Source organism: Ailuropoda melanoleuca, chromosome 16 (genome assembly GCF_002007445.2).
Source record: "Ailuropoda melanoleuca isolate Jingjing chromosome 16, ASM200744v2, whole genome shotgun sequence".
NCBI lineage: Eukaryota > Metazoa > Chordata > Mammalia > Carnivora > Ursidae > Ailuropoda > Ailuropoda melanoleuca.
The window spans coordinates 61,879,449-61,905,832 of record NC_048233.1 but is presented as its reverse complement, the minus strand read 5'-3'; the positions used below and the strand labels follow the sequence as shown (position 1 = coordinate 61,905,832).

Below are 26,384 nucleotides of genomic sequence, written 5' to 3'. Positions count from 1 at the left end.
AAGATTTTATTTATTTATTCGACAGAGATAGAGACAGCCAGCGAGAGAGGGAACACAAGCAGGGGGAGTGGGAGAGGAAGAAGCAGGCTCATAGCAGAAGAGCCTGATGTGGGGCTCGATTCCCATAATGCCGGGATCACGCCCTGAGCCGAAGGCAGACGCTTAACCGCTGTGCCACCCAGGAGCCCCTCTCCACTGTTCCTAATAACAGCCCTCAGTCTAGCTCTAGACTGCTTCATTCATTTGTTACCTGTCTGATAATCTTTACTGTCTTCCTTATTTCAATGTTAATCTTTCAGTTATGGTGTTTTGCATCTCCTCCCCCCCCCACTTGGGTCTTGCTGGAAATGGAGTGATAACCAGCCAACATTAATCTAGAGTAGGTTAAACAAACACTGCTCTAAGGACACCATTAACTACAACCAGCAAGTGTAGCTGTGTAGTGCTAGGTGCAGAGACGAAAAGACAGACAGCAAAACAGACAGCACATCACCAGGTAATCAGAGAGATTGACAATCATCTCTTTGGTCAAGTCTTGAAGTTTAGGAAGCTAAGAGTTAGAATAAAGCAGGATGACAGCCTGCACCATTGTAGAAAGGACCATTTGCCATGCATTGGAAGTTTAAGTAATATTCAAACATATAGATAACACTATTAGAAATGTCAACATCAAATAGAAAATTGTCTATGTATAACTTCACAGTTGGATTGATGGATCAAATTTCTTATCTCTACTCCTACTGTGTTAAGAGTCATGGAGGGGAAATCCCTTTCCTCTGTTCTCTATGGATCCTACTTTTGGTCTGCATTGCATTGCAAGATGACAGAGCTATTTGAAGCTGTCTGGAAAAATAGATTTGTAATTGTGAAGCATGATGATGGTGGTCCTCCCTATAGTCAACTGGGAAATAATGAGCTTTATCCTATGAAATTTCCTCTAACTGAACTGTGGTTATGGGCTGCCTTCTTGCCTCTACTCTCTGATAAATGGCGTATTTCAAAGAAAAGTGTGTGTGTGTGTGTGTGTGTGTGTGTGTGTACACATTTTACAGATTCCCAATAGAAATGGTAAAATGCATATGGATACTCAATGAGCAAGCATCCCAGGGCAGAGAATTCTCTTCACACCTGTAAAAGGAGTGTATGTGACTAGTCTTGGAAGTCCTATGCTTTCAGCGAAAGAAGGACACTAAAAAGCATCTATTCTAAACCCTTCTTTGTGAGTAGAAGTAGTAACAGTGGTGGTGGTGGTGATTGTGATAATCATAATAATATCATTATCTTTATAAGAAATTCCAAGTCCACTAGAGACTAAATGTTCTAGAAAGGTCATATATCTGATCTTGTTAATGTCAGATCCAGGACCAGAACTTAGTCCAGCACATGTCATGATATTTATAACTTTGATCCTTGGATGGAATATTGCTTCTTCATTTTCCTCTCCTCTCATTATTGATATTGCTATTGCTATTTTTAAAGTTTGTATTTGTTTCTCTATAAAAAATCTTTTTAGCTTGCTGCTTGTTTACCAAAAAGAGGAAATTCTGTGGTATTTTCTAATTCAGTCCCATATGAGCATCATTGCATATAGGATCTAAGTTTGATTTCTTTACATATAAAATGTCTTGAAAAATAAACAGATGCACTTGTGTTTGTAGGAATTTTATTTTTTAAAAAAGTTATTATGTATTAGAACAATATCTTCTCATCCTGTTTAGTGTAGATGCCACATGAGAGACTTATGTTTTATAGCTTTGGTAATAAAGTTTAAAGGTAACATTTATAGATATATGCTTAGAGAGACTCCTGATAGGGAAATTACTAGCAAGCTCTCAAGGCTTATATATGATTTGAAACTATGTTGTTTGCAAAATTTCCTAGGCAATTCTTGAACAAAATTTGAGCTGTGATAAAATTTGAGAAATGCTAGGAAATTTGTATTTCTTTCAGAATTATTTCTTATTTTCTTAACCAAGGTATAGTTTATGTTCTTTAGCTACCCACTAAGAAGATCCAATTAAACTGCCGTATATTAAATTCAAAACATTTTTCATAATGGCCTTATTAATTTTTAGGGTGATAACATTTTTGACATTTTATTCACGTATCTATTTATTCAAAGATACCTTTAATCTTCTATCATACGCCAGACACTGGGATCAGCTCTTAGGTCACATGTGGTCTCTGTCCTCACACTGTTGACAATCTGGTGAACATCTCTCCTGTTGTATTATTATTCGGGGAAACAGTGCTACAAATTCAGGAAATCAAAACTGAAATTGATGTATTGATGTATTTATAACTACATTCATCCTCAAGTCAATACTATAATTCAATTAAAAGACAAAATTCTGGATTTTACAGTTTTGCATCAGTATATTAATTACCAATTGCAGAGGTCTTACACTTTGAAAAATTAACATTTTCCACTTTATTTATCTTGAAGAAATATGCTCACAATAATTTATGCAACTGGAGGAATTGTCTATAAGCAATAGTGTTGTACTGAGTTATAGCTGTTCCACATTAAAATGATCTAAGTTTTATCAAAACCCAGCACATTTCCATCAAAACATTGCAGCAGTCATTCTATTATTATTTTTGAAAGGAGTGTAGTTATAAGCTTGGGATTGACAACCGTAAAGACCAGCAATAATGTTGTTTTTATTACTTCTTCATTTAGTTGTTGAAACATGAGCTTTTTTAGTACCTCAGGAGAATTTGTATAGTATGAGAACATTTAGAGATTATATGAACACAATTGTATAAAAAAATCTGTGTTCATACTAAAATGTTTTAAGTCACTAAGATTGTGCATCAAATTCTTTTTTTTTTAAGATTTTATTTATTTATTCGACAGAGATAGAGACAGCCAGAGAGAGAGGGAACACAAGCAGGGGGAGTGGGAGAGGAAGAAGCAGGCTCATAGCTGAAGAGCCTGATGTGGGGCTCGATCCCATAACGCCCCATAACGCCGGGATCACACCCTGAGCCGAAGGCAGATGCTTAACCACTGTGCCACCCAGGCGCCCCTGTGCATCAAATTCTAATCAGTGAGCCTAAACTGTTGATTCCATTTTTAATCTTCAGGTAACACCAAGTAATTTGTGTTGTAATTGTCCAATCTAATTGAGAAGACGTAGAGCTGAAAGTCAGGTGCTCTGGGTTCTAGTATCTATTTGATGCTACCTAGCTCTGTGATTTTTGACCAGCTCACTTCATTTCTCTGTATCTTACTTTATTCATCTTGGTTCCCTTCAAATTCTCAGTCTATGTGTTGTTGTTTTGGATAATGAATATCATTCTTAAAATCATATATTTTAGTTCATGACACTATGTCAAAAAATTTTAAAGCTTCTCTTTTCCTTTATTAATTACAACATAAAAATCTCTCCAGAAGGACTAATTCTCCTAATACTTCCCCCATCCCACCCAGTGCTGAAATAGAGCAACAGTTATATCTGTCTAAAACATGATAACAAGATTCTTAGCTTAGGGGTCAATTAGACCTTGAAAGATGTTTCATGAAAAAAGTTCACCTAAGTATTCATGTTTTCTCACATCCCTGTTTCCTCTTCTCCATTCTAAATTCACTTTCTTTTCATAGTGTCACGTTCTCTTCTTCTTTACCCAAATTTGACAACTGGGACTTAACCTTGCCTTCTGTCTCTAACCTCCACCCCATTTATTCAATCACCAAATCAATTCTCCTTTTATAATAAGTATGTGGTCTTTCCTTCCCCCACTGCTCTCATCACTGTAGTTTAGTGTTTTTAAAAGTCTGATCCCTAGACCACACACATCCAAATTCCCTAGAGTTCTTATGATTGGAATCACTCGCAATATCTGTTAATGTAGATTTTGGGGGGTTCAGACCTTCAGAATCAAAATTCTGAGGATAGGGGCTTGGAAACCTACAGTATTATCAAGCATCTATTCAACATGCCCAAGAATTCTTCACATTTTCTAATATAAACTGGATGTAGGTAAAAGGCTAATGCACACTCAACCAGTTTTGGACTACTGCCTTGACATGTTCCACCCAGATCATGAAGTGCCTTGCTTTAGAATAGAGCATTACCTGGCACCTCTTATTCCCAACCATTGAAATTTCTGTCAAAACTCAGAGGCAGTAGGAAGTCTTGTTTAACATCCCATTACACTTAATTTAATTCATTTGTCCTACCTTTGTAAGATTTCTAAATATTAATGGATACATGATTAGTTAATTTAGGCATGATTAAGTTCATCACATTCTAGTTTTTCTTTTTTTACTCAGATTTAGTTTAAAAAAATCTGATATTTCCTAATAAAATTTTCTGGTCATTTCAGAAACAGGTGTCTGGGGTTCCTAATTTTCCATGGTAACCTTTTCCATCCTATCCTCTTAATCCTTATACTTAATTAGACCTCTTTCTGTCTCATAGAAAGAGGATCTTTCTTGGGGACAGAAATTTCTATAATATTTTTATTGATTCTCTTTATTCTCTAAAACTCCTAATCACTGTGTCATGGGTAATACACACACCACCCCCACCCCCACCCCCACCACTTTGGGTACCAAGGAAATTGTTGTCTTAGGGAAGGAAGGCTTCCGTTGCTGAGGTAGTAGTGGTGATGGGAGCATGGTAGAATCCTTGGGAGAGTCTGGGCAGTTCTCCTGCTGGGATGTGGAAAATGATCCTTTCATTAGAAACCTATAGAATGTTTCAGTGTGGTGAAAAGTTGTCAGTCTCTAAGTTACATTTTCATTACAGACATAAAGGAGATAATTCTCAGAAGTGGGTGTTTGGAACCGACAGCTGCATTTATTCTAAGGTAAGGACTTTGTAAGCCACAGCTTTTATTCCTAAATTTTTGCGTTCCCAGATTCTTATGAATATTCTTATTGTTGAAATCAAGAAATGCTTTTTCTGCTCAAATATTTCCCTGTGCCCAGGAGTATAGAATTTAACTTAATTTAACTCAGTACTTTCCTGTGAGGTTTTGTTTGACTTTAAAATACAGGTTTTCCAAAACCAAAAATAATTCTTTCCGATTCATCACTATGATACGACCTACCATTTCAGGGCACCAGTTTTTTTTTTTTTCCTTTCTATTTTAAATTTAATTTAATTTATTATTTTTTATTGAAGTATAATTGATATATAACATTGTATAAATTGAAGATATACAACATGTTGATTTGTTACTTTATGTATTGAAATATGATATTATCTAGCATTCACTATCTATCACATCATATAATTCTTTTTTTGTGGAGATTAAGATTTACTCTCTTAAAAACTTTCAAGTATGTAATACATTATTGTTGACTATAATCATTATGCTATGCATTAGGTCTCCAAGTATTATTGATATAATAGTTGCAGATTTACACCAGTGAACAATATCTGAATTCCCTCATCCTCTAGCCCCTGGTAACCTCCATTCCTTTCTCTGTTTCTATGAGTTCAGCTCTTTTAGATTCCACATATACATGATATCATGCAGTGTTTGTCTTTTGTCTAACTAATCTCACTTAGCGTAATGCCCTCAAGGTCCGTCCATGTCATAGCAAATGGCAGGATTTCCTTCTCTGTCATGGCTGATGAATATTCCATTGTATATATCACATCTTCTTTATCCATTCATCAGTTGGCACTTAGGTCATTTCCATATCTTGGCTATTGTGAGTAATGCTGCAGTAAATATCAAAAAGATACCTACATAAGTTTTCTTAGTCACTAAAATGAGGAGATTGGCACTTTGAAAAACTGGCAATAGTTACTAAAGTTGAACATATCTATACAACCCAGCAACAACTCCCCTACTAGTTTAATGCTAAAGGGAATTAATTACTTATCTTAAGGAAAAGATATTTACTAAAATGTTAATAATAGCAGCACTGATTGTAGTAGTCTCAACATGGAGATTATAGAAATGCTTATTAGCAGTAGAATAAATGGATAAATAAATTGTGAGATATATATATATATTCAATGGAATACTATATAGCAGAGTTGGAAAACTTCCGTAAAGGACCAGATACTAAATATTTGGCACTTTGTGAGCCATGCAATCCCTGTCCCAATTTCTCAACCCTGCCTTTGTAGCTTGAAAGTGGCCATAAATAATATGTAAATAAATGGTATGGTTGTGTTGCAATAAAATTTTATTTACAGAAACAGGTGGTCAGTTAGATTTGTATCATGGGCATTAGTTTTCTGAATCTGGAGGATAGCAATGCCAATAAACTATAATTACCCATAACAATGTCTATGAATATCACAAATAAAATGGTTTACAAAGAAACCAGATATAAGAGTATATACACTTCATGATTACAGTTATTTAAACTTTAATACCAAGCAAAACCAAAAAATCTATTATGTGAGAAATCAGGAGAGTGGCTATAGTTGAAGGAGGTTAGTGACTGAAAGGGGCCATGAGAAGTGCTTCAGGTGTTATGTTCCCTTTCTTGACTTGGGTGGTTAATTAAATGGATATTCACTATATGGAAATGGATTGAATAGTAAACTTATGATTTATGTACTCTTCTGTATGTATATTATATGTACATAAAAATTTGCTTCAGTAAAATGAGGATACTGACCTTGAGTTCTCAAGATTTTCTTCTGGTTCTATAACTCCAAATCTAAATGGAATGCTAATCAATTGCCAATAACTAAGAAAGGCAAAAATTAGATTAATCACATGATATCTGTTAGTGTTTGCCTCAAGATCCCACTATTATGATTTCAGAAATGCTGAATTACTCAGATGAATGAAACTGGACATATATGGTATATTAATTTTTTAGGGCTGCTGTAAAAAAGTACCATAAACCAGGTGACTTAAACAACAGAAAGTTATTCTCTCCAATTGTGGAGGCCAGAAGAAATCAGGTGTTAACAGTGCTGTGCACCGTCTGAATCCTTTTGGGGAAGATTCTTCCATGCCCCTTCCATCTTCTGGCATTCCCAGACATTCTTGCCCATGGCAGCATAACTCCAATCTCTACCTCCGTCTATGGCCATCTCCCTCTGTGACTGAATCTTCATACACCATTCTCCTCCGTGTGTGTCTGTGTCCAAATTTTTCTCTTCCCAGGACACCAGTCATATTGGTTAGGGCCCACCCTAAGGGCCTAATATTAAATCGATTACATCTGCAGAGACCTTATTTCCAAATAAGGTCACATTCCCAGGTACCAAGGATTAGGACTTCAGTGTACTTCTTGGGGCGGGGGGGAATGACACAATTCAACCTCTAACACAGAGCATGATGGTTATCAATGTATTCTCTCTTAGTTCCAGATCTACAATTTTTTGCCAGGCACCTGCCTCGGGCAGCTTCACAGCAGAGTACTGCCAGTGGGGCACCTTCCTATGAATGGTTTCCTTGAGCACGTTCCTTGTGGGTAGCTTTATAGTGGAGTGTCACCAGCTAGGCACCTCCCTGTGGACAGCTTCTCCTGGTTCTCCAAAGGCAGATTTATAGTAAATTCTGTGGGTGAGCTGCCTCAGGGACTAATTCAATATCGAGTGAGCCATGGCTAGCTGTGCCCTTTTTCAAGTGGTTTGGATCTCAGCCTTGGGTCAGGCCTCTTCCTTGAGCATTCTATCTCAGGCCTAGCAGTACTGGCTGCTCCACACCTGCTATTCGCACATTCTTCAGTGTTCTCCTTAACTCTTACTTGCCAATTTCCTTACACCCTAGTCCTCTGTTACTAATTATTTATATTAAACCTTTCCTATTCAAATTACTGTGTGGATTATATCTCCTTATTGGACCCTGACTGATAAAAATAATAGCTTTATTTCTCTAGTGTTCTAGAATGACACTGTTGAGCCATTATTTCATGACCCGCATCGTTTTAGAAATTTAGAGACTTTGATACAATTTAAATTTAAAAATTGATGTAATACCATTTCCTTGAGTAGTTATCTGTCGGCACACTAAAATTCCAACCCACTCACTAACTCAGCCAGGACTATACACTTTTAGCTCTGCTCCTAAGCAGAGAATTTGACATAGGCATCAAATGTGAGCTTTTTATCCAACTTCATCCTGAGGTTCACCCTAGCTTTCCCCTTGTCCTCTTTCTGACTTTACCACTTTCATGAGCCAGAAGGACTAGGTTAGTGGAGAGGAAGTCACAGAAAGACCAAGACTACTTATACATCTTGGAAAAAATAAAAAGTAGAATTTTTCTTTTTAGAGAGAGAGAGGGAGAGAGAGAATGCGAGTGGGGGGAAGGGCAGAGATAGAGAATCTTAAACAGACTCTATACTGTGTGGAGCCCGACATGGGGCTTGATCTCATGACCCTGAGATCATGACCTGAGCCAAAATCAAGAGTTGCATGCTTAACTGACTGAGCTACCGAGGCATCCCATAAAAAGTAGAATTTGAGACTGTGCTAAAATATTTTTCTAGCTCTTTGGCCTGTACCTGCACACAGGACTTCATTCTGAGATATACCTAAACACAGCTGACTCTTACTACCCAAGAACCTAATTCTGTCCTATATAATATTGCCCTTCCCACCAACAGACACAGAAGAGTGGGTTTAAATGTATTTTATTCTTTTTCTCCCCAACTTCAGGTCCTAAACATCTACTTTTACTTTATCGTTTTTACCTCCCTTTCTTGCAATTTAGAATTTCCTAATTATTCCCAACAGTACATTCCCAACAGTAGCTAGCAAATAATTCATACTTTTGTGTTTCAAACACAGTAATTTTTAAAAGGATTTTGATTTTAAAAAATTTTAATATTCCATTCCCAAACACAATTGCTGTTCTTTTTTTTATTACAATTCACAGAGCAAAACTATTAATGAGGAATTTTATTCTTTTAGAGATTTAGAAATTTTGATTAGGTCTAAATTTAGTCACCTCCAAAATTATATTCATCTAGTTAAGGCTAAAATGGAGAATAATTCGATAATTATTTGTGGCTGGATTATAAATGGAGCTCATTCCATTTATTGAGAAAGGAAGACAGAATTACTTTAGGCTATTAATAACTAATCTTGGTTCCACCCCTTATTAGTTGTGTGGCATTATACAAATCATTTAGCCTTTTGCAAGATTCACATTATGTGTCTGCAAAAGGGAGATATTAATACTAACATTTTGGATATTTAACACAGATTCTGGCCTATCAATAGATTCTGGCATATTGATTCTAGCTAATTGATAATTTATAGCTATTAATGATAATAGTAATGAACAAATTTAAATATAATATTGGATTTTGTTATATTGTTTTTACTTGGATAAGTTTTGTTTCTTTTATTTGGCTTGTTTTTAAAGTTAACCATTTCTCTATTCATTTGTAAAAAGATAAAGTTAGATTATTTCCTTTATATAATCCACCAGTTCCAGCTAAATTAAAGATTTATAAACTTTAGGGTGCCTGGGTGGCTTAGTTGGTTAGGCGTCTGCCTTCAGCTCACCTCATGATTCCAGGGTCCTAGATCAAGTCCCACATCGGACTCCCTGCAAGTGAGGAGTCTGCTTCTCCCTCTCTCTCTGCCCCTCCTCCCCAGCTCATGCTCACTCTCAAATAAATAAACAAAATCTTAAAAAAAAAAAAAGATTTCAATTTTAACATGGAACCATAAACTATCTAGAAGAAAGCCTGGATTAAAGCATCTAACAACCCAGCACAGAAATTAGTTGCATTTCTTTCTTTTTTTTTTTTTTTTTTTAAGATTTTATTTTATTTATTTGACAGATAGAGACAGCCAGCGAGAGAGGGAACACAAGCAGGGGGAGTGGGAGAGGAAGAAGCAGGCTCATTGAGGAGAAGCCTGACGTGGGGCTGGATCCCATAACGCCGGGATCACGCCCTGAGCCGAAGGCAGACGCTTAACCGCTGTGTCACCCAGGCACCCCTCAGTTGCATTTCTATACACAAACAGTGAGACAGAAGAAAGAGAAAATAAGGAGTTGATCCCATTTACAATTGCACCAAAAACCGTAAGATACCTAAGAATAAACCTATCCGAAGAGGCAAAGGATCTGAACTCAGAAAACCATAGAACACTCAAGAAAGAAATTGAGGAAGGGGCACCTTCGTGGCTCAGTTGGTTAAACATCTGCCTTCAGCTCAGGTCATGATCTCAGGGTCCTGGGATTGAGCCCCACATCAGACTCCCTGCTCAGTAGGGAGTCTACTTCTTCCTCTCTGCCCCTCCCCACTCCCATTCCTGCTCTCTCTCTCTCAAAAAAATAAATAAATAAATAAATAAATAAAATCTTAAAAAAGAAAAAGAAATCAAGGAAGACACAGAAATGGAAAAATGTTCCATGCTCATGGATTGGAAGAACAAATATTGCTAAAATGTCTATGCTACCTACAGCAATCTATATATTCAATGCAATCCCTATCAAAATACCATCAACTTCTTTCACAGGGCTGGAACAAATAATCCTAAAATTTGTATGGAACCAGAAAAGACCCAGAATAGCCAAAGAAATGTCAAAAAAGAAAACCAAAGCTGGTGGTATCACAATTCCAGACTTCAAGCTCTGTTACAAAGCTGTAATCATCAAGATAGTTTGGTATTGGATGAAAACAAACACATAGATCAATGGAATAGAATGGAAAATCCAGAAATAGACCCTCAACTCTATGGTCAACTAATCTTTGAGAAAGCAGGAAAGAATCTCCAATGGAAAAAAGATAGTCTCTTCAACAAATTGTGTTGGGAAAATTGGACAGCCACATGCAGAATGTGAAACTGGATCATTTTTTTAAACCATACACAAAAATAGACTCAAAATGGATGAAAGACCTACATGTGAGATAGGAATCCATCAAAATCCTAGAGGAGAACACAGGCAGCAACCTCTGTGACCTGTGACCCTCTTGCTAGACACATCTCCAAAGGCAACAGAAACAAAGGCAAAAATGAACTATTGGGACTTCATCAAGAAAAAAAGCCTTTGCACAGCAAAGGATATAGTCAACAAAACCAAAAGACAACTGGCAGAATGGGAGAAGATATTTGCAAATGTCTTATCAGATAAAGGGCTAGTATCCAAAATCTATAAAGAACTTACCAAACTCAACACCCAAAGAACAAATGAATCCAATCCAGAAATTGGCAGAAGACATGAACAGACATTTCTGCAAAGAAGACATACAAATGGCCAACAGACACATGAAAAAATGCTCAACATCACTAGGCATCAGAGAAATACAAATCAAAACCACAATGAGATACCACCTCACACCGGTCAGAATGGCTAAAATCAACAAGTCAGGAAACGACAAATGTTGATGAGGATGCAGAGAAAGGAGAACCCTCTGACATTGTTTGTGGGAATGCAAGCTGGTGCAGCCACTCCGGAAAACAGTATGGAGTTTCCTCAAAAAGCTGAAAATAGGGGCGCCTGGGTGGCACAGCGGTTAAGCGTCTGCCTTCAGCTCAGGGCGTGATCCCGGCGTTGCGGGATCGAGCCCCACATCAGGCTCCTCCACTATGAGCCTGCTTCTTCCTCTCCCACTCCCCCTGCTTCTGTTCCCTCTCTCGCTGGCTGTCTCTATCTCTGTTGAATAAATAAATAAAATCTTAAAAAAAAAAAAAGCTGAAAATAGAGCTACCCTACAACCCGGCAATTGCTCTACTAGGTATTTACCCCAAAGGAACAACTGTGGTGATTCAAAGGGGCACCTGTACCCCAGTGTTATATCAGCAATGTCCACAATAGCTGAAACTATAGAAAGAGTCCAGATGTCCATCAACAGATGAAAGGATAAAGAAGATGTGGCATATATATACAATGGAATACCACTCAGCCATCAAAAAATGAACTCTTGCCATTTGCAACAATGTGGATGGAACTAGAGGGTATTTTGCTAAGTGAAATAAGTCAATCAGAGAAAGACAATTATCATATGTTCTCACTCATATGTGGAATTTAAGAAACAAAACAGAGGATCATAGGAAAAGGGAGGGAAAAATAAAACAAGACAAAATCAGAGAGGGAGACAAACCATAAGAAACTCTTAATCATAGGAAACAAACTGAGGGTTGCTGGAGGGGAGGGGAGTGAAAGGATGGGGTGATAGACATTGAGGAGGGCATGTGATGTAATGAGCATTGGGTATTATATAAGACTGATGAATCCCTGAACTCTACCTCTGAAACTAGTAATACACTATATGTTAATTTTATTTAAATAAAAAAAGGAAAAAGACAAACCATCTAACCAAGACTAGTAGTGAGTAAACATCTTCATGAGCATGCAAACATAGAATCCACAAAGAAAATGACTAATGACTTTGAGTATATAAAATTTTAAAAACTCCTAAATTTAAATAGCATAAAGAAGAATAAATAGAGAAATATGACAAACGGAAAATCTTTGCAATATAAATGTCAGAGATAGGGTAATACCCTTAATATATAGTAAGCTTGATAAAGCAGTAGAAAAGGATAAACATTTCAAAAGAAACACAGGTAAAGGACATGAAAAGGAAATATATTACAGAAGAAAAATTAGAAGAACCAAACCAAATAAAAAAGTTCAGCCTCCCTAGAAATTAAAGAAATGTAAAACAATGAGGCGTTATTTTCTCCCTGTTAAATATCAGTAGATATAAAACTAGGAATATCTAATGTTGAAGAAAATGTGAGAAAACAAACATGTACATTTCTTTTTTGTATTTATATTTGTGGTTTAATGTAGAATAATTGATGATGACAGAGGAAATGCTAATGTGATTGAGAAAAATCAGATAAAACATTTGTTTATACTGTATCAAAGACTGTGTGTGTGTGTGTGTGTGTGTGTGTGTAGAAACAAAACAGGAAGTTTCTACAAAAAACAAGTGGTAGGAAGATGAATAATTATTTTCTTTAAGTTTCTCTGTATTTTCTAAGTTTCTATAAAAAGCATTTATAATCAGAAAAAAGGGAAGCCAGGACAATTTTTAAATCTGTTCAAAACTTGGCGGGAGGATGAATAATAGAACTCGTCACTCTGTGTTACTTGTGTATGTTTGCCACCTTAGCTAGACTGCCAACTCCAGGAAGCAAAGCCCATGACATTTTTTTCCCCTTTTTTTGGTCTTTGCTTCTGCTATGTCTAGCAGGATATTCAGATACATCATGCTTCTACATTTTGGGCATGGCCTCATCCATCTCATTGGATATATATTGAAGTTTCCCATGTTCCAGGTATGCCTTTTTCCAATAAGAGGGAAATATACCTCCGAAGTAAACTTAGATAAAATATCTTTACCTCTGTTAGAGGATGCAAAACGTGAAACTACTATCAGAATACAAGGGATTTATAACTGTCAGAATCAAAGCCATGACATGTACATGTGTTTGTTGGCCATTTGTATACCCTCTTTGGAGAATTATCTTCTACCCAGGTCTGTTGCTAATTTTTAAATTTGATTATTTATCTTTTTATTATAGAGTTGTAAAAGTTCTTTATATATTCAGTATACATATCCCTTATCAAACATATAATTCGCAAATATTTTCTCCCATTTTGTAGGTTGTCTTTTTATTTTTTGATGACATTGTAGCACAAAAGTTTTAAATTTTGATGTAGTATAATTTAGCTATTTTTGCTTTTGTCACTTGTACTTTTGTTGAAGTCGCTTACATTTTTTTTAATAGACTTTATTTTTTAGAGCAGCTCTAAGTTCACAGCAAAACTGAGTGGAAAATACAAAGAGTTCTCATACACCTCATTTCCCCACACATATACAACCTCCCCCACTATCGATATGCCCCATAGAGTGGTCATTTGTTACAGTTGATGAATCTACATTGACACATTATGACCCAAAATCCATAGTTTACATTAGGGTTCACTCATAGTGTTGTATATTTGGGTTTGGATAAATGTATAATGACATTCAGCCACCATAATAGTATCATGTAGAATTGTTTCACTGCCCTAAAAATTCTCTGTGGTCTGCCCATTCATCTTCCTCCTAACCCCTGACAATTGCTGATTTTTTTTTTTTTTTACTATGTCCATAGTTTTGCCTTTTACAGAATGTCATGTGGTTGGAATCATACAATATGTAGCCTTTTCAGGTTGCTTCTTTCACTTAGTAATATGCACTTAAGATTCTGGAGCCCCTTACATTTTTAACATGCGTATTTAGTTATACAGTTTCTAAAAAATAGTTTAAGGTTATTCAGTACCTCTTTTTCCAGAGCAATATAAGGATTTTAGCGCCCTTTAATTACCCCCTGAACACCTGTTCATATTTTTGTCAGAACTTTAGTTCTCCTCTTTACAAAAGAAGTTTATATCATACTTGAGGCAGGGTGTCTAGGTTTTACGGGCTAGTAAACAAGCTGGATGACACTGAGCAAGTTGTGTAACCTCCTTTGTCTGTTTCCTTATTTTTAAAATGGGCAAAATAATAGTACCAATTTCAAAGGGCTGTAGCAAGGATTAAAATCTAAATATATGGTCATGTGCAAATTACTTTGATGCAATAGTAGTCTCCAAGTATGCTCCTAGATAGACTATCATAGAGTTCATGGAACAGAAAGGTGCACAGACCAAATGAAATATTCAGATCACAGTTTATTCAATCAATTTGAAATATGAAGCAAAATGTATGGTAAGAGAGGTGGGCTAGGTAAAACACACTTAAGGTGTAAGTGTATCAAAGAGTCATAGTACCTGAATCTCTGCAAAGTTGACGTATCATCTCTCTGTTGCATCACCTTTCCCTGCTGATGATGTGGTTACAAGGACCAGAGTGGGAATTTAAACAAGAGAGCCCAACATACTAAAGGTGTCTGAGGAAACGACACACACTTACTCCATAAGAAAGTTTGTTGGCAAGTACACTTGGCCAATAGCTATGCTCTCCAGTTAGCCTGATGGGCAACTATGCATTTTATTTGCCTGAAAATCCAAAATCGAAGTCAAATCCAAAATCAAAGTCGGCAATAGGTGGCCAGTTAAAGATCTCCCAATTATTGTGTGTCTCAGGTGCTTCATTTATACTTAGAGTGTCATAAGTTTTTGTTGCTTCATTTGTTATTTAGCAAATCATGACTATTAAATGCCTATTTTTGCCCATCTATCCCTATCTATCTGTGTTCATAGACTTATGCTCTCCTTATTTTCTGTCTGATACCCCTCAGCTTACTAACTTGCTTATCTATGCTTAATGCAGCTAATGAATTTCATCCATCCCATTTGTTTTCTTGTCTTCTGGAGCAGAATTGAATATTCTCAGACAATACAGCAATTGCATATTGTATGTAGAAATAACTCAATAAATGTTAGCTATTATTATTATTATTCTATAAGATGGCTTTAATATTTTAATACTATCATCTAAGAGTGAAGATTAGCAATCTAGTTAAACTTGATCAGATTAAACAACTAACTGAAAACCTAATATTAAAGTTATTTGGCTTCATTTTGATCTGAAGTGGATAATAAGGTGCATTAAAGTCAGATCTGTTTGCTATGAATTTAATTTATCCTCTCATCATTCCAGTTGTATAGATTATTGGCAGTTACTGACAAGGCTAGTACTACTTTTATTTTTTTTTTTCCTTTCCTCCAGGCTTATCCTCAGTTTGTTCTGACCTACCTAGAGGAGCTAACTGGACAAGTGGATGTGACCCAGACAGAGTATCCCATTCACCATGGTGCCTGGACTACAACTCATCAGAAACATGGTAGCAGCTTAGCAGAAGAGGTCAGTGTAGTGAGCCAGAGGCAAGACAGAAATAGATCTCTAAAATGTATTTTGAAAAGAGAAACTCTTCAAGTTGTTTTCAGGAGACAAGCACAAATTCACATCTTAGTGATACTGATTGTTTAAAATCATACACATAAATCTCTATATGCACGTTTATATTTATATAAACATCTATATATACTCATATAAACATTATTTTATTAAATAGTGGATGACCTTGTAGCTTTCGTTAGGACCGCTGCCTTTTCTTCTGGTTGCATACAAATGATTTTTGTGCTGAATGAGGAAGACTGGAGGAACCCTGGAAAGTGTAATGTTAAATTTGGGGCATATGTAGCTTAGATATTTCCACTCAATGAAAATTAGCTACATTATTGTTATATTTCATTTCTTAGGTTCTGCAAGAAAGTGCCAGCATCCCTGGTCTGAAGCAACTGCCAGAGCCTTCAGATACCCATTTAATGCCAGAAGGTTCTCTTGGAGAGACAAAGCAGCTGACCGTGGCACTGGTGAGGAAACTGGAAGAGAAACATCCTAAGGCTTCTGCTCAGAGGTAGGGCATTGACAGAACAGAGCTTTATTGCTCAATGACATTCGATGTTTTCCTTCAGTTTCATGTAAGATTGATTTCTTGAAGATTATTGAAATATCTCAAAAGCCCTTTGGCTTGTAAGCACATTCATTTTCAGGTCACATTTGATGAAGAGAGGTGACATTTATGTGTATTTCATTAAAGTTTGATGCATGGTATTGTTTATAAGTATACTTAGGAAGGGTTGCTGTCCTGGGATCTCACTAAAATACTCTGAAAGAGCATAATTAAAGTGATACTGAGCATATATCCAATTGTGAAAATACCAAGAGGTTTTAAGAACATTAGACCCGTATAGACAATTCTTTTTGTGTTCCATGACAAGATTATTATATTTAGACCTGAGGATAAATGCACATTGGATGGTCTTAAGCAGTGATAATTTTAAAAATTGACTTTAGCTTCTTTTTTAAAAACCTTTCCAGCTTTATAAAGATAGAGTTGACATATAACATTGTATAAGTTTAAGGTATGCAATATGACAGCTTTTATTTCAATTAAAAGCTATCTTATATTCTTAAATTATATATTCCTGCCTCAAATTTTAAGAGGAGAGGAAATTTTTTTCCCCTGATAACAAAAGGGACTTTTCAATTTATTCTCTTTGTTATCTAAACCTCACTTCAGTTTCGTTGTTTTGAGTAAGACAGGGCACAGATAAACAAAAGAACAAATTTAGTACCTTGCTGTATCATAGTCTGGGAATATCCCTGACCTGTACAAAAACTAAGTTCTAGTTCTTTTCCCGCTACTTGCTTTTTATTTTTTTATTTTANTTGTTTTGAGTAAGACAGGGCACAGATAAACAAAAGAACAAATTTAGTACCTTGCTGTATCATAGTCTGGGAATATCCCTGACCTGTACAAAAACTAAGTTCTAGTTCTTTTCCCGCTACTTGCTTTTTAATCGTATATAAGATTCTCAACTCTCCGATACCCCACAACACGGCCACAAAGCCCCAGCAATTCAACCAGGCCTCTCTGTTCAGGTCACTAGAATGGCAGGCCCTTGGGAGCNGGTTCGATCCCACAACACCGGGATCACGCCCTGAGCCGAAGGCAGACGCTTAACCGCTGTGCCACCCAGGCGCCCCTGCTTTTTAATCGTATATAAGATTCTCAACTCTCCGATACCCCACAACATGGCCACAAAGCCCCAGCAATTCAACCAGGCCTCTCTGTTCAGGTCACTAGAATGGCAGGCCCTTGGGAGTAATCTTCGAAGTTTTCATGTAAAACAGGAACTCAGGGAAAACTGGGCCACTGGGGAACTTAAATAAGGTTTTATGAGACCGTTGTTGGCCTTTCTAGACTCACTTGGCAGCCATTACTACTCTACGTTTTTTTTTTTTTTTTTTTAAAGATTTTATTTATTTATTTGACAGAGAGACAGCCAGCGAGAGAGGGAACACAAGTAGGGGGAGTGGGAGTGGGAGAAGCAGGCTCCCAGCAGAGGAGCCCTGATGTGGGACTCGATCCCGGAACGCCAGGATCACGCCCTGAGCCAAAGGCAGACGCTTAACGACTGCGCTACCCAGGCACCCCTACTCTATGTTTTTTGAGGGCATGAGGGGGCTTGTCATTATCCTGGGTTCTACTCAAGGAGGCACAGGTTCCTGCTGCTCCTGGATTTCGGAAACCTGTAGGGGATTTCCATGTTTGTCTCCTGCTGGTTCAGGTCCTTGTGGGCCAATGTGCAGGGACTCCAGTGATAACTCACCTAATTCTCTTTGACTCCCTCATTCCCCAGCCTGGAAATATTTTCTCTGAGGGTTGAGCACATTGAGTGGTTGAGGGATTTATCTTCTGTATTTTTTGGTTGTATCTCCCCTGAAACAGTACAGTCTAACAATGAAACACTGGGAGAAAGGCATATAGTATTAGGGAGCCAAAAATCCCACAATACAAACAGAAAAACAAACAACAAAGCAGTTAACGTCAGTTACATAACATAATACTTGTTTGAATTGTTAGAATTACATGTCTTTGAATTTCCAGGAATATAGTAAGCCCGCAATGAGTAGTTTTTGAAAATGTGCTGAAAACAAGTAGAGTAGAAAACAGTTTCTCATAGGGTTGTGGTTAGATTTGTGATTTTTAGTCAATAGGGATTGACTAAACACGTTTGAGATTTTATTTCATAAGAAAATTCCCGGGGTCCTTATCTTAGTGAGCATCCCTCAGGACTTGTGTCTCAGGCTATAGCAACTCTTCCAGTCCTCTTTTTTTTCTTAAAGCCACAGGGATTTATCCTCATTCTCCTCTCCACCCCCACAATTTACCATAATAGATGTAATTTCAGTTTCTCTCCTTCTTTCTGTTCCTTAACAAAGTTATTTTGAGTAGAGAGTAAGTACTTAGAGCAATTACTTTCCTCCCATTTTGGAAAGAATTGTTGGGCAAAATTAGAACATGGTACTGAATTTGGCATATTGATTACTTTGAACCTTAGGTTGTCTTGTTAGGTTTGCATGCAGTCCAAATATAAGAGAATCGGTGCATTATATTATCACAGCTTTAAAAGAGGGCTTTGCATTTTCTTGCTTTTATCAATGATAATTTTACAAAATACGGAATAAAATCATTACAAAAAATAAAGGAATACTGTGAAATGATCTGAGTTGTGGAAATTGAAGAAAGAAATAGAATTTTAGAACAAAAACCATTAATGAGCAAATAATCTGGAGAAAGAACGTATAATTGAAAAGAATAAAAAGATACAGAGATATAAATGCATGTATTTCCTTCGAATAGCCAAAGAAGGAGAGAACCACAAGTAGTCAAATTTGGGGAAAGACAGAGAGATTGGTAGTTATTGGCAGGTAGTATGTGAAAATGAAAGATAACCTTCAATTTTTAATAGCATATACTGACTTTGCTTAAGTGCTTCATGTGCATTATTGCTCAATAACCTATGTGGGATGTAAAATAGAGTCATTCATCTCTCTTTCACTGATAAGGAAATTGAGCCACAGAGAGATTAAGTTACTTTGCTGAAGGCCTTCCAGGTAGGAATATAAGCCAGGCCTATCTGAGCCCCAAGTCTTTTTCTTAGCTTCTATATTATTCTGCCTAGCCATTCATGTTCTTGTCTTAGTGATTATTCCAAATCTTTAGCCTTTCAAATGGGGCCTATCATTTTGACTGGATATCTTGGAAAGGGACCTTTAAATAAAGTGGAACAGTTTAGAAAGGAAATAATAAAAGATATGTCAATATATGCAGCTTTCAGTGACGGCTAAATAAGAGGTAGAAAATATAAAAGGAGACTGTGAACCCCTGATTTCTTGTTGAATCCAACAGCCTAGATTTACTGATTTACAAGGCTTGCACTTGAATGGATTAGAGATTTTTAAAAACCTCTTTCTAATAAGGTGACTATAACTTGTCATGATTAGCCAAGGTATTTCCCACCTCGAAAGGTGGTTCAGTTCAGCTTTGTATATACTAAATTTTGTGGTAAGTAACTAATAGCTGTCTTTTGTGGAATATTTACCAAGTGTCCACTGCTACTGAAAGTACTTATTCTTATAACAGTGTGATAATTTTATTTAATTATTGTCATGATAATCTGAAGGTGGAGGGACTCTTAAAATTCATAAAGATGCAAAAACTGAGGCTCAGAGTGATTTCATAATGTGCTCAGTTACACAGCTGGAGATGTGAAAGATGGGATTCAAACCCACAGCCATTTGTACCTATAGACCGTGCTCTTAACCACTGTTTTATTATTCATTCCTAGTAGTATTTATTCCAATGATTTTATAACAGGATGTCGTCATACTGAATAGTCATTTTAAGTTATTACTAATATTTTATGTGTATTACATCATAAAAATTTGATTGGACTATTGCCATTTTGAATGGGTGGGTTATTTTGAATTATAGCCTTAAAAAAATACTATAACAATCACCACAAACCCACAGACCAGGCTTTCCCATCTATGGAATCATTTAATTTGATATACATTTCAAACATTTGTGAAAAGCAGTCTGATTATTGATCTTTATTATTATTTTTTTGTAATTGGAAAAAAATTATTTTTTTGAATAAAAAAGAAACTCTCTTACTGTGTGAGGTCTTTAATCTGAAGTTCTTAGTTCATGATAGGTTATATTTTCTTGTTTGCTTTAGTAGCACTTAAAATGTTTTTTCTGCCTCTATCAGTGAGATATAGCAATGCGGTTGTCTTCTTGCTTGGATAAACTGAGTTGTGAGTACATTTAATTCTAAGTTTAGTCCAAAATAAAATAAATGCTGTATTCTGGCATTTTTAAGTGTCTGGAATGTGTTTGTTTACATTAGTTTTTCCGATGGAGCCCTTTACCTTATTCAAATTGAATAGGGGGTGGGGAAGGACTGGGACAGCCGACAAAGCACACTGACCCAGCTTGTCACCCAGTGACCTGTGAGAAGGAAATAATGAACTGTGAGTAGCTGTCATCTTAACTGTTTCTGACAGTTTGCCTTTGGGCACATCTGTGTTAGTTGCATTGGAAAGGCCTTTGTTCTTTTCCCACTAGTGACTTTGTGGAGCACTGAGGGGTTTGCTAGCTACTGGACTCTTAAGCAGCCCCTTCCTTCCCAGGGAAGCAAGCAGCTGCTGTGGATCACACTGACATTTCTCTTCATGACTCAACTTGGCATGTACTTCACTCTTTCAAAAAAGAATATAAATTTACAAGTCCTTTGATCTTTCTCATTTAAAATATACTTTAATGTCTCCTGAGTTTTGATACTAACAACAAAGCAAGTTATGAAACACGTTTAGTATTATCCTAATTTTATATGGATAAAGGTAAAGATTAATTGATAGCTGACCAGGTGGGCAGGTGACTTGAGGGAAAATATATCCAAATATTGACAGCTGTTATTGAGTTTTAAATTCTTCTTTATTATTTTCCAAATTTCAATAATTGATTATTATATTTGCAATAGGATAAGGATCAACATACGTTATGGAAAGCATTTTTAACGTAGATGCTTTGATACATACTTTATTAGTAGGAATATTTGGACTAAAATAGGTAAGGATATGTTCTATTTTGTTTCACATTTTCCACTGCTACTTTTTAAATAGATTTCCATCTAATAATTTAAACTTGTAAATATTGTAGTATTTATGTTTTAAAGTTGATCTAGGGCGTGAAATTGTTATAATCATTAGGAGATGTAATTTGATAAGAAACAGGTGTTTCTGTCTCCTGGTTTCCTGAAATATCACTACTATTTCAATAGCAACAAAAGCAGGACATTTTGAATACATATCATACCCTAAGAGAATTGTTTAAATTAAAATCAAAGCTTTGTTTGTAAAATATAATTTCTGAATCAGTGTTAAAGCCTTATTTACATTTTTACAATTGCTATAAAATCAGTTCTTCTAGTATAATTAAGGCTGGCTACAATTGGTGTGTAATAAACACTGAGTATATGGCATTCATTTAGTTGTATTTACTTTTCCAAGAGAATATAAATCCAAACTATTCAGCAATGGTCATTTTTTATAAGGCCTTTTTTTTGATCCATTATAGAATAGAAGAAATGAAGCTTGAAAGAAATGACATGTTTTTTTTCTGCATTCAAGGTTTTTCTCTCAGTAACAATTTTGAGATGCACTTGCTAATGGAACTATTTTATAGTCTCCAGCTTTTCAAAGAAAGGTAAATTAATAATAATGAGAAGTTCTTTAAGCAGACAAATGATGATCATGTCTATATAATTATAAATTGTAAAAAACCCACGTATTTAAAATTGAAAGTCATATTCTGATTTTCTTGAGTTTTTAATAGCATATGATTTATTATTCTGTTAAATAATTTATGTAGTTTTGCATATCGTTGATGGTAATCTGTAACCATCTTCTGATTAGAACATTCTTCTCATTTTGTTCATCAGATATCCACACACTTTTTGTAGAGACAGTGAATGTATGGGTCAGTTTTTTGTTTTTTGATTTTTTTTTAGAGGGAGGGAGAGGTAGGGGAGGGGTGGAGGGAGAGGGAAAGAGAAAACCTTAAGCAGGCTCCATGCCCATTGCAGAGCCCAACACAGGGCTCAATCTCAAAACCCTGAGATCATGACCTGAGCCGAAATCAAGAGTCAGACGCTTAACAACTGAGTCACACAGGCGCCCAGGGTCAGTTTTGATAACAGCCAGACTCTGTCTTTTTACGGAAAACAAACTGTTTAAATTGCTACACTCAAATTTTTATTTCTAGAACTCTTACCAATTAAGGAAAATGTTAATATAATAATTGCTTCTGATATTCACTAAATCTAATTACACGTCATAGGATTAAAATCTCATATTAGCTTAAATTTCTGTTCCTAGCTATTGAAATGCTCAGCTTTAAGCATTGGCCTTTAACTCTTTTATAGTGTATACAAGACTATGGTGTTGTATTTAAGAACAAAATTATTGTGTATTCCAGAGATGCAGAGAGATGCTCATAATTCTTTTTTTTTTATTTTTTTTATTTTTTTTANCATATTAGCTTAAATTTCTGTTCCTAGCTATTGAAATGCTCAGCTTTAAGCATTGGCCTTTAACTCTTTTATAGTGTATACAAGACTATGGTGTTGTATTTAAGAACACAAGATTATTGTGTATTCCAGAGATGCAGAGAGATGCTCATAATTCTTTTTTTTTTTAATTAGAAAAGTCAAAATATCCTAATATTGGGATACTGTTGCCTGTTTGTGTTTTGGTATATTTTTAAATGAATTCCCGTGTGTTCTCTGTGAATTAAAAAAAAACAAACAAATAATCTAATTTCAAATTAAAAAGAAGCACCTGCTTCTTTGAAACAAAGTCCAAATCACACATTCCAAAAGATTAGGTTTATGTCCATAAAGGTGCATTAATTCAGAAATTATCAGAGGATTTCGAATAAGGATTTCATGATGAATTTTTGTTCTCACTTACTGCCCAAACCTTCAGTTATGCTGCTTAATTTCTATATCTTAAAATGTACTGTTGATCTTTCTGTTTTATCCCTATTGTCTATAAAGCTATTCAAAGTAGGAGTGGGAAACTCTACTCCTACATTCTTCAAACTTGTAGCCCCCAAACTAGAATGTCTATATAGTATCATAGTAGTGAAAGTAGTAGGTAATGAGGTTCTAGATTTGAGTAATGTGGATGGACAAGGAGGAGACTGGCGGAGGAAGTGTTAGAGCAATATATGGAATTGGATGAAAGCAGAGTTCAAGCAGTCAAGGTTCCTGTAGGTTAGCTTCCTAACTTGTCTGCCTCCTTTGACTCTTGTTCCCCGACAGTCCATTCTCCACTTAATGGCCAGAGAGATTATTTTGTATTCATAAGTCAGATCTTGGGAGTCCTCAGTTTCAGATCATCCAATGACTTTTTATTTCCTTTAGAATGAAACCCAAGACTTTACAATATGCTACATGGTCCTACTTTGCCAGGTCTGTGGTATCTCTCTGAACACCATTCTCCCCTCCCTTCCTCTGCTCCAGCCAGCTGCGCTTCCTGGCAATGTCTCAGGTTTGCCATGCATGCTCACAACCCATCACTCTTTCCCTGCCTTATTTTTCTTCAAGGTACTTACTTTGCCTATCATATACATAATTATTTACTGTCTGAGTTGCCCCATTAGAATGTAAACTCCATTTCAGCAGGAACTTTGTTTTATTCACATCTGTACCTCCAGGACCATAACATACCTAGTACATAGTGGATACTCAATACAAGATTGTTGAATGAATGAATGTATGAATGAATGAATGAAGTAGTGCAATTAATGGAAATAAGAAAATAGAAACGGAATTCATCTGATCATTCATATGTGTATTCAAGATCCTCACTGTTGGATAATTGTAACCTTATGACCTACTCATGTGTCAATCCAAAACTGTACCTATAACAATGGTATTCTGATTTTCATACTTCTCATTTTTTAGTCATTTATTAATGTGTGAATATTTATTGAGCATTGTCTATATTCCAAGCATCATCCTAAGCACTGGGGATACAATACTGAAAAGACAGATATACTTTCTTCCCTCACAGAGCTGCCCCCATAGAGTCTAACAAGGAAGAGAGATACTCAACAAATCACTGCAGTAGAGAGAGAGAATGAGGAATGTATTGTAGGGAGAGTAGTTCATCGTGAACACTCCTCCCTGGTGATATACTTTGAAAGTATGACTGAACATCTCACTTACTGACTCACAATTCTTCAGTATTTACCCATTTCCTACTAAGTTAAACGAAACAACAACTGGCAGACCCATCACATTCATGCCAGAACCTCCCTGTTCTTATCCAGGCCCTGACTGTACTTGGATTATGCTGGGTTGCTTGACCAAAATGCCCTTATGTCCTTTTTCCTATGTAAAATCCTACCTTCTGCAAGGCCCATCTTCACTGACTTTTTTCAACCTTTCTTTTTGCTGATGTATACCTCCAATGATATAAATTTTCCTGTAAGCATGGTTTTCACTTCGTTCCATCAATTTTAATGTCCTGTGTTCATTATCATTTCCATTTTGTTATAATCTTTGATTCTCAGATTATTCAGAAGTATATTTGTTAATTTTTCAAATATATAAAACATTTCTGGTTTGTATGTATGTTATTGATTTATAGATTTATTTCGCTGTGGTTGAAGAACATTTTTGTTATGATCTCAACTCTGCCATTTATTGAGATTTGCTTTATGGCCCACTCAATATCTGGACAATTTCTACAAATGACCCACACGTACTTGAAAAGAATATGTATTCTGTAGTCTGGGGGTGCAGTGTTTTATATATGTCAATTAAATCAATTTTGATAAATGTGTTTTCAGTGTATACTTACTGATATTTTGTCTGCCTGTTCGATCATTTACTGAGAGAAATATGGTTAAAATCTCCCACTATAATTGTGGATTTGTATATCTCTCCTCTTATTAATTTTATGAAAATTTCTTTTCTATAATTTGAGGCTATTTATTGAGTGCATATAATTTTAGAATTTTGCTATCTTTCTGATGAATTAAACCTTCTGCTGTTATAGAATGTTCCTCTTTATCTCTAGTGATCTTTTTTGACTATAGTCTATTTTGTCTCATTAAATATGGTGACCTCAGCTTTTTTGTCAGGGTTTGAATGATTATTTTTGTATCCTTTTATTTTCATATTTGATCTTTATATTGAAGGAGTGCTTTGTTTGAAAGCTTATAGTTTTTTTTTTTTAATGCAGCATGAGAACCTGTGTCTTTTAATTGAAGTATCTAGTCTATTTTCCTATAACATAATCACTGATACTTGGGGTTAGATATTAAGTCTAGCATGCTACTATTTGATTCTTATGTGTTCAATATATTCTATGTCCTGTTTTCTTCCCTTCTTTCTTTTTTTCTTTTTTTGCCTTCTCTTGGATTTATTGAATGTTTTATACTATTTTATTCCCTTTCTCCCATCTTGGTAGTTATACATTTTTTTACTATTCCTTTAGTGATTATTCTAGAGATTATACATACATCCTTGACCTATCAGCATCCAATATAAATTCATTTTTTTTACCACTTCTCAGATTATTCAAGGACCTTGGAACTCTTATTTTCTGTGTATATACTTTCTGACAAAAAGCTGATGCATGTTTTAATTCTATATGTATTTCAAACCCCACAAAACATAATTAGTCAATATTCATTTAGTCTAAGCCACATTTTTAACCTTCCTGTTGATCTTTCATTCTGTATCTCTGGACATCCATCAGGAATCATTTTCCTTCTGTTTCAGGAACATCCTTTAATATTTCCTTAAGTGTGGGTCTGCTGCTCATGAATTCTCTTTATTTTAAATTGTTTTAAAATATATATTTCACCTCCACGTTCTCATTTTCATATTTCTACTGAGGGTGAAATCTAGGTTGTCTATTTTTTTTTTTCAGAACACACTGAAAATATCATTCCATTGTGTTTGGCTTCCATTCTGTTTATTTTAATTAAGAAGTCATGTATCAGGCTTATTTCTCCTTTGAAGGCAATGTTGTTTTTCTCTGGTTGACTTTAAGGTTTTTTCTCTTTATATTTGTTTTTTACTATGATTTTTCTTAGTGCAGTTTTTGGGGGTNACACAC

The 26,384-nt window shown here is 35.7% G+C and overlaps 1 protein-coding gene across 1 annotated transcript in view; it reads left to right on the top strand.

Moving 5' to 3' along the window:
* Positions 1-26,384, top strand: part of DCDC1 (doublecortin domain containing 1) — a 426,036-nt gene that overhangs the window by 248,029 nt on the left and 151,623 nt on the right. Inside the window, exons 18-20 of the mRNA XM_034645816.1 lie at positions 4,758-4,818; positions 15,561-15,695; positions 16,094-16,251. Of these exons, the coding sequence (XP_034501707.1) occupies positions 4,758-4,818; positions 15,561-15,695; positions 16,094-16,251 (354 nt within the window). The remainder of the gene's footprint in view (positions 1-4,757; positions 4,819-15,560; positions 15,696-16,093; positions 16,252-26,384) is intronic.